The sequence below is a fragment of the Carcharhinus amblyrhynchos genome, chromosome 2 (assembly GCF_965287045.1).
Source record: "Carcharhinus amblyrhynchos chromosome 2, sCarAmb.v2.hapA, whole genome shotgun sequence".
NCBI lineage: Eukaryota > Metazoa > Chordata > Chondrichthyes > Carcharhiniformes > Carcharhinidae > Carcharhinus > Carcharhinus amblyrhynchos.
Window position 1 is genome coordinate 12,393,896 of NC_137325.1, and position 20,561 is coordinate 12,414,456.

The 20,561-nt window shown below is 47.5% G+C and overlaps 1 protein-coding gene across 2 annotated transcripts; it reads left to right on the forward strand.

Annotated features, from left to right (window-relative positions):
* The first annotated feature begins 939 nt into the window (after positions 1-939).
* On the forward strand, positions 940-15,679 carry LOC145352409 (tubulin beta chain-like). Of its 2 annotated transcripts, XM_080202213.1 has the most exons (4): positions 940-1,093; positions 1,649-1,757; positions 9,896-10,006; positions 14,011-15,679. In XM_080202213.1, exons 1-4 carry the CDS (start codon positions 1,037-1,039, stop codon positions 15,072-15,074), a joined length of 1,341 nt encoding a protein of 446 aa, XP_080058339.1. In that variant the 5' UTR covers positions 940-1,036; the 3' UTR covers positions 15,075-15,679. The 2 variants fall into 2 exon arrangements, with proteins under 2 accessions (XP_080058339.1, XP_080058348.1); XM_080202222.1 differs by lacking the exons at positions 940-1,093; positions 1,649-1,757 and adding an exon at positions 4,850-4,931.
* The last annotated feature ends 4,882 nt before the right edge of the window (positions 15,680-20,561 follow it).

Below are 20,561 nucleotides of genomic sequence, written 5' to 3' on the forward strand. Positions count from 1 at the left end.
CTTTACTCTTCTAAACTCCAGCAGATACAAACTCAGCCTATTTAAAGTTTATTTATTCATATCACAAGTCAAAAGCATCACGAACTTTTAAATTCATTCATAGGACGTGGGCAGCACATTGATTAGCACTGCTGCCTTACACTGTCAAGGACCCAGGTTCAATTCCAATCTTGGGTGAATGTCTGCACGGAGTTTGCACATTCTCCCCGTGTCTGCGTGGGTTTCCACCAGGTGCTCTGGTTTCCTCCCACAGTCCAAAGATGTGCGGGTTAGGTGTATCGGCTATGCTAAATTGCCCCGAGCCTCAGGGGGATTAGCAGGATGAATATGTGGGGGGGGGGGGGTTATGTAAATAGGGCCTGGGTGGGATTGTGGTCGGTGCAGACTTGATGGGCCAAGTGGCCTCCTTCTGCACTGTAGGGATTCTATGAACTGCGAGGAAGATAGCGTAAGATTTCAAAAGGACATAGGTAAATTGGTAAGATGGAAGTTGGTGATAGAACTCTCTCTTAGGGACAGCCCTCGCCAAGGGGTTACTGTGCAGTAACTCATTCTGTGCAAACAGGGATCTGGGGAATAAAAACAGAAAATGCTGGATAAACCCAACAAGTCTGGGAACATCTTGCAGAGAGAGAAACATGAGTTAACTTTCCAGTCCATGTTCAGAGCTTCCCCCAGAGATCTGGGACTCAAGTGATAGTTACTGGAAAGAGCTGTAACATGTACAATGGACCTCCTTCTCCTCTGCTGCATTAACCCTCCACAACGAATCCTGAATTAAAGCAACTGGCCAGAAGGAGCCTTCTTTTATTGGCTGGGCTGTCAGTAGGTGCTGTGTGATAGGCTGGGAGCTGCGGCATTTCCCTGTCACATGGTGTGTGGGGCCCCGCCTCTGTGCCGGGCTCCTCCAATCTAAGTTTCCTGGGGTTTTGGGGCAGGATAGAGATGTGGCTCCTTTGTTAGTGGGTCAGGTTATAAACAGGAGCGCTGGGGGAACAGGGAAAGCTGGAAGGTGCTGAACAGAAGGCTAGAGAAAATGCGTGAGATTGTACACATCCAGGCTGGACAATGTGGAAACCAGATCGGTGCTAAGGTAGAAGCTTAAAGAAAGAAGGAGCAATCTTACCCCATTATTTGATACGGATTTATTTCGATTAATATATCCATTGTCAGTGGAAATCTGAGGTTGGAGAATTCGAAGCAAAATTGTGAAAATATCAGTTGTAAATATCATTTATTTCTGTGTATAAAAAAAAATCCGTTCATATTTTGTTTAACTGAGGCTTTTCTCTCTTCCCTTGAAGAAGGCACTGCGATTGTTATCATTTAAACCTCTTCCCGGGTGAGAATTGCAAGATTGGAACTGATTGTATTTTGTGAGTGTGCAGACAGCAGTAGAACAGCCATCTGCGATGCAGGCTTTTACACACCCTCTTTGTGATTTGAATTTTAAAGAGATGTTTCCTTCCCTGAGGGGTGGGGGAAGAGAGAGAGAGAGAGAAATGCAGAATTATTCATAGCTGACCAGTGCTCTGATTCTGAAAGGGTTTTGGTAACCGGGTTTCTGTAGGGGCTGTGGCTCTGGTCTGCGGGCAGTAAGGACAGCCTCCCCACTGCACTGACCATTTGTTTTCTTGTTGTTTTCAAGTTCTGGGAGGTGATTAGTGATGAACACGGCATCGACCCTACCGGCGCCTACCAGGGGAATGATGGCTTGCAACTGGAGAGGATAAATGTCTACTATAATGAGGCGGCAGGTACCGAGAGCACTGCAAAACGCAGCGAGCTGTTCGCAAATCCCTACCCCTCCCCTTGCTTTGAGTCTTTTAATCTTTGTGCGTGGAGAGGGAGAAGGGGGATATATAACTACCAAACAGTCTTGATTCATTATTCATCGCAGGCATGTGGGTTAAGTGCCCACAAATCTATGAATTCTACCCATTCTGCATCTTGTGTGGGTGTGTGTGCCTCCCTCTCTCTCTCTAAATATAAAATACTCAATTGGAACAAAGTGCTGCATTGTAATGCGGTTTAAAATCATTTACTGGTGACAAGAGGGCCAAAATAATGAACCCTTTGCCCCATCCTGCTGCAAATTTTTTTTTGACACAAAAGCCCTCCAGAATGGGAACTGCCATCGATTTAAAGCACAGGTTTTGTTTCAATTTAAATCCACGAATCTTAAGGAGCCCCCCCCCCCCCCCCACCCCCACCACTCCCCAAGGGATTCCACGGGAACCCATCTGTCATTTTGGCCTACTAAGCAAGCTCTGTGGCTGTGTACTAATGGAGAGGTTTTGACTCCAGATAAGCACCATTTTCTGCAAGAGCTGACTGTATTGTTCGGAGCCAGTGCGGACTGTCAGTATTTGTAAGGGTCTGTGGGAATGTGCGAATGAATATTTGCCCTCCACACAGGAACTGATTGAAAACCCACTTTAAAAAAAAATTTGCAAAATATCATAACCAAAATTTACAGTTTTTAAAATATCCTCATAAGATGAAAATCTCAGCTGCCAGCATGTTCAGATTATCATGTGCAAACATGTTTATCCATGGAGCTGCACTTCAGTACAACATAGGTCCCGCCCACTTCAATATGTCCATGTGTAACATGTCATACCGGTTCATTCATGTGTAATTCACAGGGATCCTGGTGCAGTGCAGAATTTAACATTGTAGACCCGATCAGAATATGCTTTCATAATGCTGATTTTACTTCGTCCTAATTTAATTTGACTTTGTCTATTTGGTTTTACCTTAAAAGAGGACATGAGATACAGGTTGCCGAAGTTTTTCAACCTGAACTCATCAGGACAAATGCAAGAACGCTAAATTTCAAAAGAGGATCGCAACAGTTTATATATCAAGAGAAAAGGGTGCTGATTGGTTGGGAAGTCAGGTCTGATCGGCCAAGACATTGCCAGTGGGGAACTATAGGCTCCCCAAATTCCTGGGTAATTCAAAAATGTTGCGAGGCTTGAACATATTCCTTTTGTTTGCAGGGAACGAATCACTGCATGCAGATGTATGTCAGTTTGAACATGCATAAACGAGCCTCTTTTCCAGCTGACTGGATATCTTAATTTTCACTATTAATGCATTCAGGATTATTCAGCAAGTGCTGCCCAATCATGGAATCGCATTTAACAGTTGATTTTGCACCTTCGATTGTTCAAAAAAGACAGATTACAGACTGTACTCATCCAGACTGTTGGATGTGATTGGGCAGCACCTGCTGGACAATCCTGACTGCATTAATGGCTACACAAACAACCAGTTTAAAATAATCAGTCACTCTTGTGACTTGGCTCATTTATGCTTCCTCGAAGCAGCATGCATTCAAACACAAGGATTCATTCTCTGCGAACAAATGGGATATGTTCAAACCTTGTATCTCTTTTAAATTACCCAGGAGCTTGGGAAGCCTATAGTTCCCTTTTGTGTTCTCCATGGCAATGCTTTGGCCAATCAGAGCCAACTTGCCAACCATAGAATCATAGAACCCTACGGTGCAGAAAGAGGCCCTTCGGCCCATCGAGTCTGCACCGAACACAATCCCACTCAGGCCCTTCCCCCATATCCTTACATATTATACCCACTAATCCCTCTAACCTTCACATCCCTGGACACTAAGGGGCAATTTCTTAGCATGGCCAATCAACCTAACCCGCACATCTTTGGACTGTGGGAGGAAACCGGAGTACCTGGAGGAAACCCACGTAGGCCTGAGGAGCATGTGCAGACTTCACACAGACAGTGACCTGAGCTGGGAATCGAACCCAGGACCCTGGAGCTGTGAAGCAGCAGTGCTAACCACTGTGCCACCGTGCTGCCCGGTACCAATCATCACTCTTTGCTTCTGGAATATAAATTATTATAATTGTTTGAAATTTGGCACTCTTGTGTTTGTCCTGATGAGTGCAAGATGAGAAGTTTTGGCAACATGTCTCTTTTCAGCAATAATCAAATTCTGTGCTACCAAGTGACTTTGAATATACCTTCATATTGTCATGTAGTGGGGTCTGGTTTACCAACGCCAGCCTCTAGTGTTGGCAGCCTCCAGGATGAACCATTATCAATGGGTGGGTAGCTATTGGCTGGCTTTCTGACCTCAAAGAATGAAGAAAAGTACAGCACAGGAATAGGCCCTTCAGCCCTCCAAGTCAGTGCCAATCACAATGCCCTAACTAACCTTAAAAAAAAACCTTCTGGCTTTACTCAGTCCATATCCCTCTATTCCCTCTCCACTCACGTACCCATCCAGATGCTTCTTAAATGTTGCTCGTGTGCCTGCTTCCTACACCGCCTCCGGCAACATGTTCCAGGCACCCACCACCCTCTGCGTGAGAAACTCCCCCCTCACATCTCCTTAAACCTTCCTCCTCTCACCTTGAACCTGTGCCCCAGGATGATGATCCCACTCCCTGCAGACAAAGGTGGCATCCCAGTATGATCTATTCAATCTCTATTTATCCAACTATTCACTGGGTGAAGAGAAGGCCGTGCAAAATATTTGACAACTTGATTTAATAACAAGTTGCAGCAAACTGCAAATTAATTTAAGATGAAATGCTCAAAGCGGGTGTTTTGATGCATTACCTCAAACGAAGAGTGTGCCAATTAACCCTTACCAGCACTGAATGCTTTTTTTTGGGACAACATTTACCTGTTTATTAATGCAGCAATTCATTTTCTCAGCTATGAAAATAATGACCTGTGTATTAAATAACCACTGCATCACTCCTGCAGAATGCTAACAATATTTTCATGCAGAAGACCTCTGCATTTTTTCTTGCAAAGCAAAAGAAAGGATGTGCATTTACACAAAGCTTGCGTGACCTCAGGACATCCGAATGCAGTGAAGTAAGGCTGATGGTTTGCGGGGGAAAAAACGCAGAAGTAAAATAATCCGGGACTACCAGTACCCGGTAAATGAGATGATCATTCCAGTAATTTTCCAGCTATTATTCAATGTTATTTTATTAATATTCGATTCACTGTGCTGTCATAACATTGCTGTTGTATTTGATGAATGTTCAAGATTATATTTTTGAGACACTGGGGGAGATGTGCAAGTATTAAACCTCAATCGAGAACCCATGTGATATTGTCTTGGTAACATACTGGTGGTAATACATTATCATCCGGTGAACTGGTTGATTCCCTTCCCATTCAAATGCTCTGGATGTCAGTGTGTCGTCCAAGCTTTGGACCATAAGCCGTAGGAGCAGAATTAGGCCACTCGGCCCATCGAGTCTGCTCCACCATTCAATCATGGCTGATATTTTCTTCATCCCCATTCTCTTGCCTTTTCCCCATAACCCCTGATCCCCTTATTAATCAAGAAGCCTTGAAGCCTCCAACATCCCCTCCAAAAACAGGGCTGATTTAAATGGCGTGTACAAAAGTGAGCCGCCAGTGTGGGTGGGCGCCATTTTGAACTGTGTTGGAAGCCATTGGCAAAGAATGGGCATGTCTTTAAACTCTTGGCAACACCGCCCATACCACCCGCTCAATCCGTTGCGCCCAGTTGTAAGGTAACGGTAAGTAAAACAAACTTTTGGGGTGAAAGATTAAGGCTGAGTACTAAAATGTGTATTGCATGAGATGGCTGGAAAGTGGGGACGGGGTCTGAGGAACAGTGTGAGGTTGGGGTGGGGGGGGTGATGTAGTTTTTATGCTGAGTATATGCTCAACAGCATATTTGTGTTGAAAAATGGGTTGTCTTATACAACCGGGATCAATTTATACACCACAATTTATGGTATCTTGGAAAAAACTGTTACATAACCTGCAAATTTCTACCAGGTCACATTAATCATACACAAGATGGCTGTGCTAAAGAATAAGAAGGCCTCTGTCTCACGTCCAGGCCTCAACAGCGCACAGTCAGCAATATTGTCAATAGTCTGGTCGCTATTTCAGAAAAAAATAATAAAGCTGATTTTTAATTTTGGGATTTCTTTCAAAAATAGACCTTGTGCGAATGACAATCTTTCAGAGTGAGCCTTATTTAATTTGGAAAGACCTTGTGAGAATGACAAGTTTTCAGGGGGAGCCTTATTTAATTTGGAAAGCTTCATCCAGAACCTGGGCAAGGATTTCCAGCCCTTTCCACTGACAGGACCTCCTGCTGGCAGTGATGGCGACCTCCCTGCGGTTCCCTGGTGGGAGGTGTGCTGCCATCTCCCCCCCCCCCCCCCCCCCCCCCCCTTCCAAACCAGCGCTTCACGGCAGCAGGGCAGGCCAAGCAACACAAAACATTGCAGGCCTCGGTGGGCCTGGAAGTTCCACTTTGTGATGGCGATCATGAATATTAATGAGCAGAAGGTTACTTGTGGCAGTCGGGAGGAGTCCGTGGAAAGGGAAGGCAGTGTGGGTGCGTAGTGAGAGGGTAACCGATGGTTGCTATGACCACGCACAACTTGCTGTTCACTCAGTAAAGTTGGACTCCGAAGCCAGTATTTCCTTAACATTACTCAGAGCGGCACAGCAGTTAGCACTGCTCCCTCATAGCACCAGAGATCTGGGTTCAATTCTAGCCTCAGGTTACGAGTTTATATATTGTCCCCGTTATTGCCTGGGTGTCCCGGTTTCCTCCCACACATAAGAAATAGGAGCAGGAGTAGGCCATCTAGCCCTTCGAGCCTGCCCCGCCATTCAGTAAGATCATGGCTGATCTGAAGTGGATCCGTTCCACTTTCCCGCTTTCTCCCCATAACCCTTAATTCCCTCGTCTATCAGAAACACTCCAGAGATGTGCAGGTTAGGTGAATTGGCCGTGCTAAATTGCCCTTTAGTGTCCCAGGATTAGCCATGGTAAATGCACAAGGCTATGGGGATAGGGTAGAAGGCATGGCCTGGGTGGGATATTCTATCAGAGTCGGTACAGACTCAAAATGCCAAATAGCCTCTTTCTGCACTGTAGGGATTCTATGGTAATACAGACTCCCTTTTCCTGTCTCCCACACAGATGGTGTGGTTCTTTATATATATATAATGACGAATAACACCCTCACCTTTCCCCAGTCAATAACAGCTGCTCTCACTTACACAGAGCACTTACCTCATTGTGACAGGATTCCTACATTAATAAAGGACAGAGGGGTTTGTCAATGGGATTGTCAGCGTGCCTTTCCTCCGGGTGCTCTGGTTTCTCCCCACAGTCGTTAGTTGTGCGGGTTAGCTCAGTTGGCCATGGTTCCCAAAACAATTCCCTCAAATTGCCTCCATCACTTCCCCAACTGGCTTGCAGCGGCTGAGGGATGGGTTGCTGTCACCTCTCAGAAGCTGCCTCCAGATGTAGTGACAGGAGGCAGCAATACATCAGGGAACCAGCTTGACACGTTCCTTTTGTGTCACTTTGCCAGTAGCCCCCTCCCCGACTTCCAAATCTACCCCCCCCACCCCCCCGTACTTCCAAATCCACCCCCAAACATTCCAGTCATAGAATCCCTACAGTGCAGAAGGAGGCCATTTGGCCCATTAAGTCTGCACTGACTACAATCCCACCTGAGTCCTATTCCCATAACCCCATGTATTTACCCTGCTAATCCCCCTGACAGTAGCTCAATTTAGCATGGCCAATCACGGCCTAACTTGCACATCTTTCGACTGTGGGAAGAAACCGGAGCACTCGGAGGAAACGCACGCTGACAATCCCATCGACAAACCCCTCTGTCCTTTATTAATGTGGGAATCCTGTCACAATGAGGTAGGTGCTCTGAGAGCAGCTGTTATTGACTGGGGAAAGGTGAGGGTGTTATTCTTCATTATATGTAAGAACCACACCGTCTGTGTGGGAGACAGGGAAAGGGAGTCTGTGTTACCGTAGAATCCCTATGGAGTTTTGCTTCATGGTTGATCCCCACCCCTGTATCTGCCATTTGGCCCCTCAGACTAGCCCCGCCATTCAACAAGATCATGACTGACCTGATTGTAACCTGTCCCCAATAACGTTCCATCTCTTTCAAGACTTTATCTAGGCCTGCCTTGAAAATATTCAAAGGAACTCCTCCACCTGGCCTGCTGCGGAATCGGAGCGGGCGAGAGTCCGACGGTGGAAATCCCCGTTGACCCCGGGCGGGATTTTCCGGTCCCGCTCGAGCGAGGCCTTAAAATCCCGTCCTCCACTTCCACTGCCCTTTTTGAGGAAAGGAATTGCAAAGACCCTCCTCCCCTCTATCTTAAACGGGCGACCCCTTATTTTTAAACAGCGGCCCCTAGTTCTAGATTCTCCCACAAGAGGGAGCATCCTCTCCACATCCATCCTGTCAAGACCCCACAAGATCTTAAATGCTTGAATCAAGTCGCCTCTCACTCTCCTAGACTGCAGGCTGCAAGTCTAACCTCTCCGACCCTTCCTTATAAAATCACCCACCCATCCTTAGCATTCCAGGCTTCATAATTGACCACCTCAGGCATGATCCCCCTGGATGTCCAGGAAATCAGTCTGACGTCAGGCTCGTAATTTTAGCTGGAACACTTGGCCGGAAACGTCTGCTGTGGTGGATCCGTCACCCGTTATCTAGTCTCCCTGACTATCTGTGTTCATCAACATCGGATGGGTTGCTCCACCCATTTTGCTTTGCGTCTCTACACTTTGATACACACTTCATTGTACATGAATTTTGCTGTAATGGCCTGTGCAGGGAGGAGTGTCACCCAGAGAGGACAGCAGATCCAGCTTTGAATGGAGAAGGTGTGAGGCTGAATGGAAAATGGCTGCAAGAGACTGATTTGTTCATTCCTCCAGTGCCATCTTAACGTGGTACAATCTACAAGCCCTCTTTGTTCACAGAATAGAACAGAATCCTTACAGTGCAGAAGGAGGCCATTTGGCCCATTGAGTCTGCACCGACCACAATCCCACCCATGCCCTATCCCTGTAGTCTATTTATTTACCCAGCAAATCCCCCCTGACACAAAGGGGCAATTTAGCATGGCCAATCCACCTAATCTGCACTTCTTTCGGACTGTGGGAGGAAACCTGGGCACCTGGAGGAAACCCACGCAGATGCGGGGCGAACGTGCAAACTTCACATGGACAGTAACCCAAGCTGGGTCACTGTGTGCGTGAAGTTTGCACATTCTCCCCGTGTCTGCATGGGTTTCCTCCAGGTGCTCCAGTTACTTCCCACAGCCCAAAGATGTGCGGGCAGGGTGGATTGGCCATGCTAAATTGCCCCTTTAGTGTCAGGGGGATTAGCAGGGTAAATGCATGGGGTTATGAGGATGGGGCCAGGGTGGGATTGTGGTCGGTGCAGACCCGATGGGCCTCCTTCTGCACTGTAGGATTCTATGGCCTAAGGATGTGCAATCAATGCTGGCCTTGAAAGAATTAAGAAGAAAAATAGTTGTGATGTCTTTGAATCACATATTTGGAGGCAAATGCTTTCTGAATATTTCAATTAAAATAACGATTTCATTATTGCAAATTTAATCCTTCTTGGCCTTTCTGCATAACATTTGAAAGACTGTGTGCAACAATTGATTGAGTGCAGAATCCTTTTTTCTTATTAATCTACTTGTGTGAAAACAAAGCAGATTCTTCTGACTGTCAGCAACTTTTCCGAGTTCTTTTTTTATTCTCAACTTGTTCCTGTTACAGGGAACTAGGATTTGTTAGTCCCCCTCTACATCAGTTGTACTGTAATTGAGAAAATGCTGAAGAGATGCTTTAATACAAGGATCCCCTTGTGTAATGAAACTCAACGATTACTGATCCTCTTTAAATAAGGAGAATTTATCTTGCCCACTTCCACGCCTGTTATTCTTATTCCCTGTTTGGGATGTTGAGTAGACTACGATGATGTCCTTTGTCACAGACGGTGGTGATTTCATAACTTGGCCTGTGGTATACCCTAACTCTGACACTCTGTTCCTCCCACAGGTAGCAAGTATGTGCCCCGTGCCATCCTGGTCGACTTGGAGCCAGGCACAATGGACTCCGTCAGATCTGGACCCTTTGGACAGATTTTTAGGCCTGACAATTTTGTATTTGGTATGAATTCTTTTACACTTGGACTGTGAAGAAGGTTATCTAGGATTGCAACGAGATCTCGGTCAATTTGAGCCAGTGGGCCAATGAATGGCAGTTGGGGTTTAATTTGGATAAATGTAAGGTGATGCATTTTGGTAGATCGAACCAGGGCAGGACCTCTTCAGTCAACGGAAGGTTGTTGGGGAGAGTTATAGAACGAAGAGACCTACAGGTACAGGTTCATAACTCCTTGAAAGTGGAGTCACAGGTGGACAGGGTGGTGAAGAAGGCATTTGGCATTCTTGGTTGGTCAGGGCACTGAACACAGGAGTTGGGATGTCTTGCTGAAGTTGTACAAGACATTGATAAGGCCACATTTGGAATACTGTATACAGTTCTGGTCACCCTATTGTAGAAAAGATTTTATTAAACTAGAAAGAGTGCAGAAAAGATTTACTAGGATGATACTGGGAGTTGGTGGTTTGAGTTATAAGGAGAGGCTGGAAAGACTGGGTCTTTTTTCTCTGGAGCGTAGGAGGCTTAGGGGTGATTTTATAGAAGTCTGTAAAGTAACAAGGGGCAGAGATAAGGTAGATTGTCAACATCTTTTCCCAAAGGTAGGAGAGTCTAAAACTAAAGGGCATAGGTTTAAGGTGAGAGGGAAGAGATACAAAAGGTCCAGAGGGACAATTTTTTACTGAGTAGTGAGTGTCTGGAACAAGCTGCCAGAGGTGGGTACAATTTTGTCTTTTTTAAAAAGCATTTAGACAGTTACATGGGTAAGATGGGTATAGAGGGATAAGGGCAATTGGGACTAGCTTAGCGGTTTAGCTTTAAAAAAACTACTTTAAGCATCTCTATGCCCTAAATAAAATACTCCTAACGGCAGTTCTTTATTGCTGCTTTAGAATAAACGTGGCCAAAATTAAACTTTTTTAACATTGCCTGAAGTGAAAAAGATCTCGCTTGTGCGGTGTGAATAACACCCAGAAAGAATATGAGATAATATACAGGATACAAAAGGGAGTGCGAGAGCACAGGGACCTACATATGCTCATAAATTATTAAAGGAATTTATGCAGGACAGATGGAATTAATAAAGCGTATAGTATCCTGGGCTTTATTAATGAGGCACATACAAGACAAGAAGGCAATGTTAAAGTTGTATAAAACACTGGTTTGGCCTCAACTGGAGTATTCAAAGATCAAAGAACAACACAGCACGGGAAACAGGCCCTTCGGCCCAACGAGCCCGCGCCGCCGTCCCACTGTCTGTGACCTATTCATGTATTATGTCCAATTCTGAGTGTCACACTTCAGGATAGTTATCAAAGGAGTGAGGAGAGTGCAGGCAGGATCCATAAGAATGGTTCTATTACTGGGCTAAATTGGAGAAGGAGATGTTTTATAGAACCTTAGTTAGGCCGTACTTGGAATATAGTGTTCAATTCTGGATGCCACACCACCAGAAGGATGTGGAGGCTTTGGAGAGGGTACAGAAAAGATTTACCAGGATGTTGGTATGGCGGGCATTAGCTTTGAGAAGAGGTTGGAGAAACTTGGTTTGTTCTCACTGGAACGACAGAGGTTGAGGGGCGACCTGATAGAAGTCTACAAGATTATGAGGGGCATGGACAGAGTGAATAGGCAGAAGTTTTTTTCCAGGGTGGAAGAGTCAATTATTAAGGGGTATAGGTTTAAGGTGTGAGGGGCAAAGTTTAAAGGAGATGTACGAGGCAAGTTGTTTTAGAGTGGTGCGTGCCTGGAACTTGCTGCCATGGGAGGTAGTGGATGCGGATACGATAGTGAGTTTTAAGTGGCGTCTTGACAAATACATGAATAGGATGGGAATAGAGGGATACAGTCCCCAGAAGGGTAGGGGATTTTAGTTCAGTCGGGCAGCAAGATTGGTGCAGGCTTGGAGGGCCGAAGGGCCTGTTCCTGTGCTGTAACTTTCTTTGTTCTTTTATGTTTTCCTTGGGGAAGGGAAGGTGATAACCAATTTATGGACAGGACATCACCCTCAACCTTCACTTTCTTTCCCAACTTCCATATTCCTTGAATCCTTTAGAATCCGCAACAATTGGGTTGATCTTGGTCTGGAATATCCTCAGTGACTGAAACTTCACTGACCTTTGGGATAAGGAGCACACCAGTTTCACAACACTGCGAGGAAGTGCCCCCAAATAGCTCACCAGCTTGATTTGGAACTACACTGTGGTAGCCTGTTACAGCCTCCCGATGGCTGTGCCTTCGGCAGAGGGACAGGGGGGAGGGCGGGGGGGGGGGGGCAGTGGAATATGATGAGTGCCCAGCCCACCACCTTCTCACACACCCCGAGCTATCCCCATAATGTGGTATGTGGGCACATCCTGGAGTTGGCAGCTGAGCCGTCCGCCATTTTTAAAATAAATATTTAATGGATAATTGAGTTTGTTACCAAGCCAGTTGAGCTGTATATTATGCTGTCCACATCATCACATTGTTGGCAGGTTGGTTATCACATTGTTGGCAGGTTGGTTTGTTTTTTAACACACACATATTAAAGACAGGAAGGAGAGACATCGGGGCATCCCCACTCCCCAACTTTGTTCCTGCCCACTTTCCCAGCCCCCCCAGCCCTTACTCACCCCCCCGCCGAGGCTGCCCAATCCTTTCCCACCCACAAAGCCCAGGACTTCCTCACTCCAGATGCCGTTGCTTTTCCTGGTGGGATTGTTTGCAGTCTTGGCAGTGCCCACCACTCCGTTCTGGTTCCCCTGGGAGCTGCTGGTCTGGCAGAAGGCAGGGCAGAAGTCCCACTTTGTCCCCCCTCCCCGCCTGTTTAGCCCAATGGCAGTGTGTTTGCTTTAGCTGTCTAATCTGCTGGCCAACTCTTTCAACAGAGCGAGGAGGAGAAGGCGGGGGGTGGGCGCGTTGAGCAATTTAAACCTGCATGAAACCCATCCCAGGGGGAGTGGGGGTGGACAGACACAGGCCCAGCCTTTCTCCCGATGAATGTAACCTGTGGGTGCTCCAGCTTGGCACTGCCCTGTGAATTCCCACAGAGCAGTCACAGACCTGTGAGGGACAGTTTCAAAATATACAGAGCCTTCCACCTGCAGCAATGTTCCAGCAGAGGGTGAGAAAGTTCAGTGTCCAACAGGCCCCGCTCACATTTCCAACCTGATAACCAAGTTCCTGACCCAAGCTGACCAACGCTTGGAGCCCGTCATAGCCTACAGAGAGGGCAGCTGTCTCCTGTCAGTTTTGTGATGGTCTGGGATACTCTGTCCGAGAGGTTGCTGGAATCTTCCATAAACCCCAGGTTGTCCAACACTCTGCAGCCCTAACCCGCAGTGTCCTGTTCCCCTCCCAGTCCAGTGCTCACTGACCTACACTGGCTCCCATGCCTGACTCTAAAATTCTCATCTTTGTTTTCAAACCCTCCCGTCCCAGTGGCCTTGTCCGTCCCTCTCTCTGCAACCCCCTCCTCCCTCCAGCGCCTTCAAGATAACCGCACTTCCCGCCCCCCCCCCACTCCAGTTCCTGCTGCGTCCCTGATTATTATTGCTCGGCCATTGGTGTCAGTTCCCTGGAGCCCAAACTCTGGAATACTCTTCCCTACGTCTCTCCGCCTCTCAGACACATTTCTCTTGTTTGAGATCTACCCACTTTTGACTGAGCTTTTGACCTTATGTTCCAATACCCCGTGTCTGCGTGGGTTTCCTCCGGGTGCTCCGGTTTCCTCCCACACTCCAAGGGCACGCGGGATTGGATACGCTAAATTAACCCTTAGTGTCCCAGGATGTGATAGGTTGGAGGCATTCGCAGGGTAACCAAGCGGGGATAGGGCCTGGGTGGGATTGTGGTCAGTGTAGACTGTCTGATGTTTCTGTGAAGCGCCTTGGGATGGTTTATGGTATTAAAGACGACATATAAGATACGTATGTTGTTGTTGAGGGTTCAGGTGCATGATGGGCCGAATTGCCTCCAGTGTAAAAGCGAATGCTCTGTAAACGATCCCTTCCTGTTTGATTTTAAAGGCCAGAGTGGTGCCGGTAACAACTGGGCCAAAGGTCACTACACGGAAGGGGCGGAGCTGGTTGACTCGGTGCTGGACGTGGTCCGAAAGGAAGCGGAAAGTTGTGACTGTCTGCAGGGCTTCCAGCTCACCCACTCGTTGGGCGGCGGCACCGGCTCGGGCATGGGCACCCTCCTGATCAGCAAGATCCGCGAGGAGTACCCCGACCGCATCATGAACACCTTCAGCGTCGTGCCGTCGCCCAAAGTGTCGGACACGGTGGTGGAGCCGTACAACGCCACCCTGTCCGTGCACCAGCTGGTCGAGAACACGGACGAGACCTACTCCATCGACAACGAAGCCCTGTACGACATCTGCTTCCGCACCCTGAAGCTCACCACGCCAACGTACGGCGACCTCAACCACTTGGTGTCGGCCACCATGAGCGGGGTGACCACCTGCCTCCGCTTCCCCGGGCAGCTGAACGTCGACCTCCGCAAGCTGGCCGTCAACATGGTGCCCTTCCCCCGCCTGCACTTCTTCATGCCAGGCTTCGCCCCGCTGACCAGCCGCGGGTGCCAGCAGTACCGGGCGCTGACCGTCCCCGAGCTGACCCAGCAGATGTTCGACGCCAAGAACATGATGGCGGCCTGCGACCCCCGGCACGGCCGCTACCTGACGGTGGCGGCCATCTTCCGCGGGAAGATGTCCATGAAGGAGGTGGACGAGCAGATGCTCAACATCCAGAACAAGAACAGCAGCTACTTCGTGGAGTGGATCCCCAACAACGTGAAGACGGCCGTCTGCGACATCGCGCCGCGCGGCCTCAAGATGTCGGCCACCTTCATCGGCAACAGCACCGCCATCCAGGAGCTGTTCAAGAGGATCTCGGAGCAGTTCACCGCCATGTTCCGCCGCAAGGCCTTCCTGCACTGGTACACGGGCGAGGGGATGGACGAAATGGAGTTTACGGAGGCGGAAAGCAACATGAATGACCTGGTGTCAGAATACCAACAATACCAGGACGCCACTGCGGACGACCAGGGTGAATTCGAAGAAGAGGAGGAGGCTGAAGTCGAAGCTTAAGATTCCTGCACCCCACTCCGAAACCGTGTAGTTTTACTCTCCCACAATCTCCTTGTTGGGGGGCGGGAAGAAGTTGTGGTTTAACTTGTAAATTTCGTTCCCATACAACAGCGAATTTTAGTAAGGAGTTGAAGCTGTGAGAACCATGATGTAAATAGTGACCCATCAAGTGATGCAAATGGTTTTCATTTTACTAATTGCGGATATGATTTTGAAATACTCGTGTTGGATGAAGTGAATGTTTATTATTCCTCATGATCTGAAGTGAATGAAATTTCAAACTGATATCCTGTGTTTGACGTGTTTATTCATATCGCTGGTGTCCAATTGTAACATTCTCACACAGATAGATCGACACAACATGTTCCCAGACACTAATGTGATCCCAATACGTGACTGCTTCATTCTTTAATGGGATTTGAGCATCCTGTAATCACCCCTGAGAGAGTTTAAAGTTTATTTATCCGTCACAAGTAGGCTTACATTAACACTGCGATGAAGTTACTGTGAACATCCCCAAGTTGCCACCTGTTTGGGTACATTGGCCAGGCTAAATTCTCCCTCAGTGTACCTAACCAGCGCATCTTTTTGGACGGTGGGAAGAAACCCACGCAGACATGGGGAGAACATGCCGACTCCGTGCAGACAGTGACCCAAGCTGGGAATCGAACCCGGCTCCCTGGAGCTGCGAGGCAGCAGTGTTAACCACTGTGCCACCGTGCTGCTGGTGGTAAGCCTTGTACCGTTGCAGTCCTTGTAGGTGTAGGTACACCCACAGTGCTGTTAGGGAGGGAATCCCAGTACTTTGACCCAGCAACAGTGAAACAATAAAGTTCCAAGTCAGAATGAGATGTGTGTAAGGCTTGGAGGGAAGCTTGCAGTTGGTGATGTTTGCTCTTGTGGTCACGGTCGTACTTTTGGATGGTGTTGCAAATGGCGTGCTGTGCTGTAACCATTCTGTGGATTTCTGTTTTCTTAGGTCTGTCCCCAATCTCTCTCTGATTCCACACTGTGCTTATTCTCAGCTTTATACTTTGGACGGGATTTCAGTTCTTGGGTCAGGACCTCGGAGATCACGATGAGTTTCGGGTGCTGACCCCCCCCCAGTTAGGGTAAAGGTAAAGTCACCATTATCCCAGATCACCTGAAGGCTGTGACTGGTGGCGATTTACCCTGAGGGTCACCACATCTCAGGCGAGGGGCAAGGTTAGGAAGGCGGGAATGGGGATTGAACTGGCGCTGTTGTTGTCACTCTGCATCGCTAACCAGCTGTCCAGCCAACTGGCCCCCACAATCAGTGGAGAATCCGGGCGCTGTTTTTAAAAAAAATCACGGCGCCCAACACAATTTCCAGATGCAAATCATTTCATAGAATCCCTCAAGTGGCCATGAATCGCTCTCGCTGCCCAATAACTGGCAGTGCATGTGGGAGGGAGGGGGGCCCCATTTCAGAGTGCAATCAGTGGCAGCGATCGGCGCAACCCACATCGCCTAAAACCAGAGAGGGCCCAATGCATAAAAGCAGGGATACCCATGGGTTAAAGGAAGAATCCTTGGCATTGCACGACTCCTTTAAGAGAACATATCAAGCCCCCCCACAATGTGATCTTTAGTGCAAGAGGAATGACATTCTATTGGGCCATGGCTGCCCATTGGTCACTGAGCCGTTGGCAAAACCTGTTGCACGCAACAGGCATGGTGGCAGAGTGGTTAACGCTGCTGCCTCACAGCGCCAGGGACCCGGGTTCGATTCCCGGCTTGGGTCACTGTCTGTGCAGAGTCTGCATGTTCTCCCCGAGTTTGTGTAGGTTTCCTCCCACAGTCTGAAAGACGTGCTGGTTAGGGTGCGTTAGCCGTTTTAAATTCTCCCTCAGTGTACCCGAACAGGCGTCAAGAGTGTGGCAACTAGGGGATTCTCACAGTAACTTCATTGCAATGTTCATGTAAGCTGACTTGTAACACCAGTAGATAAACTTCAGGTTTGTAAATAGCCTAAAAGAGAATGAGAATATCTGTTAACCCCATCACATTGTCTGAAGGGTATTAACACAAATTAGTTACAGTATTTACCCACATAACGGTCACCACAGTTTAAAAATAATTAATTGGTTGTGAAGCACTTTGGGACATTCTGACATGATGATAAGTTACAATAAAATGCAAATTCTTAATGATTTCTCATTGGCTGTTTATTGTACCTATCCTGCTTTCGGTTGTTTGTTCCATTGGCAGTAGGCAGAGTATCGCTTGCAATGGCTTCCTGCAGGAAGTGATCCTCTGGGATTCCCCCAAGGATCTATCCTAGGCCCCCCTTCTATTTCTCACCTGCCCTTCGACAACGTTTAAGTCAGAGGTGAGGGCGTTCATCTATCTTTCAGAGAGTGGTGAGTCTGTGGAACTTCCTTCCTCAGAGAGTGGTAGAGGCCACTTTTATTAGATTAGTTCCTTTGAAGAATCAAAGACAATGGCCAGCTCCAACTCACTGCCATCTTTCTCAACTCCTTCACTCTCTCTAAATAATCTGACTCCTTCTCTGACATCCACTATTGGGTGAGCCGAAAGTCCCTCCAATTAAATATTGAAAAGATTGAAGCCATTGTCTTCAGTCCTTAACAACTACTCTCCCTAGCAACCGACTCCACCCCTCTCCCTGGCAACGGTCTGAGATTAAGCCCATCTGTTCATAACTTTGCTGTAACATTTGACCCTGAGTCCCTGACTTCAAACGTGCCATCGCTAAGCCCACATATTTCCACTTCTGTAACATCTCCTGACTTCACCCAGCTCAGCTCATCTCCGGCTGAAAATAAAGGTGAGGTTATGTCTACACTCAACTATTCCAAAGCCTCACTGCTCTCCCAGGATTACCCTCTGTAATCTTGAGGTCATTTAAAAGTCTTACACACAAAGAGGAGCAGAAGTAGGCCATTCGGCCCCTCAGCCATTCAATAAGATCATGATCTGTGTTCCTCCTACCCCCCCAATATTCTTTGATTCCCTTGCCTAATGAGAAGCAATCTATATCTACCTTTAGTGATCCAGCTCCTGCCACCTTCTGAGGGGATTACGAAGTCTCCTTGTATCTCTTACTGAAAAAAGCGACACTTAATTTTAAAACATTTGCCCCCCTAGTTCTTAACTCAAAGCAAGTCCCATTTCCCCATCGCCTACATTGATTACTCAATGCAATGTCTTGATTTTAATATGCCCAATCCTTGTTTTTCTCCTCTTTATCTCAGTGATCTCCTCCAGTGCAAAATGCTTCGCGGTATCTGTGCTCCTCTAATTCTAAATCTTGAATTGAAAACTCAAGGACATAGGTTTAAGGTGAGAGGGGAAAGATTTAAAAGGGACCTGAGGCGCAGTGTCTTCATGCAGAGAGTGGTGCGTGTATGGAAGGGGCTGCCAGAGATAGTGATTGAAGCAGGGACAATAACATTTAAAAAGCATTTGGATTAGTACATGGAATTGAACCTGGGTCCCTGGTGCTGTGGGGGCAGCAGTGCTAACCACTGTGCCACCCCTTCTGTTGAAGCCAGACATTTCAGGCCTGGCAGAAAGCCAAAACCCACATAATCACAACAACAACCTGCATTTGGATCGCACCTTTCACATCCCAAGGTGCGTCACAGGAGTTACTATCAAACCATATCTGTCAAAGAGCCACACCTGGCAGGAAAATAGGACAGCCGATCAAAACCCTTGGTTGGAGGGATTGGTTTTGAAGAAAGGATTAGAGGGGTATGGGCCATTGGGATTAGCTGGGAGGGCAGCTTGGTTGGTATGGAACGCTTGGGCCAAAAGCCTTTTGCCGTGCTTGTACTGCTCTATGGGTGGGATTTTACAGCTTCGCTCATCTGAACTCGTAAAATCCCACCCATGGTCAACAGATCGTTCCATGGTGCACCCCTCACCCACGCCGATTCCCGTGGCGGGCAGGTGGTAAAATTCCGGCCTATGGCTCCTGTGTGTTTACCTACACTCCCATCTTGGTGGCCATCCCTGCAGGTTCCTAGGCCCTGAGCTCTGGAATATCTCCCTACGTCTTTCAGTGCTCCTTTAAGACATTCCTCAAAAACCTACATCTTTGACCAAGTTTTGGCCCTGAGCTCTAATATCTCCTTATGTGACTCAGCGTAACATTTGGTTTGATCATTCTGCTATGAGGCATCTTGGGACAATTCACGTTAAAGGAGTGATATAAGTAAGTTGTTCATCGCTGCTTTGGTTCCAATTTGCTGACATTTTATTTTGAATTGAAAGCCCGGTCATTGGGAGTAAGTAAGTGAACCGTACTCTGCAAACATATTTATATCTGGATATCTGTACATTTTCCATCACCTGCCTCAATCTGACACATTCCTGACGTCTGTCTTTCTGAATGGATGCCGGATTTCTCCCTGAATTTAACCTTCAAATTAAAAGCAAAAAACAAGGGTCAGGAGAAGGTCACTTGCTTACCTTCTCAATGGCAAACAGCGTCATTTAGAGGAAACGAATGCAAACATGCTGGAAAACACCGGAATGTTCTCTAACCACAAATGGGAACTTTACTGGTTGATTAACAGTCAACTGGGGCCGGGGAAAGAGTGAAGCCTGGGACAACTTAGTTAATTTATCTTAATTATTTAAGCTCCGCAACTTGCTGCGGTTCTAGTGTGGAGAACTTTAGAATCCATTATCATAGAATCCCGACAGTATAAATGGAAGCCATTCGGCCCATCGAGTCTGTACCGACCACAATCCCACCCAGGCCCTATTCCCGTAACCCTACACATTTACCCTGCTAATCTCCCTGACAATTTAGCACGGCCAATCAACCTAATGCACACATCTTTGGACTGTGAGAGGAAACCGGAGCACCCGGAGGACACCCACCCAGACACGGGGAGAACGTGCAAACTTCACACAGTGGCCCAAGACCGGAATTGAACCTGGATCCCTGGTGCTGTGAGGCAGCAGCGCTAACCATCGTGCCGCCCCCTTCTGTTGAAGGCAGACATTTCAGGCCTAGCAGAAAGCCAAAACCCACGTAGCAACAACAACAACCTGCATTTGGATTGCACCTTTCACATCCCAAGGTGCGTCACAGGAGTGACTATCAAACAACATCTGTCGAAGACCCAGTATCAAAAGCTTTGTTGGAGGGATTGGTTTTAAGGAAGATTTGAAATGAGGAGGGAGGACGAGAGCAGATGCGAAAAGATTTAAGGAGGGAATTCTGGAGCTGAATGCTGAAAACACGGCTGCGAGGGATAGATTTAGGAGCAGCAGGATCTCCGAGGGTTAGAGAGCTAGGGGAGGTTACAGGGAAAGGCGGCACAGTGGTTAGCCCTGCTGCGTCACAGCGCCAAGGTCACTGTGTGGAGTTTGCACCTTCTCCCCGTGTCTGCGTGGGTTTATTCTGAGTCCTCCGGTTTCTTCCCACAGTCCAAAGATGTGTGGGTTAGGTTGATTGGCCGTGCTAAATTGCCCCTTAGTATCAGG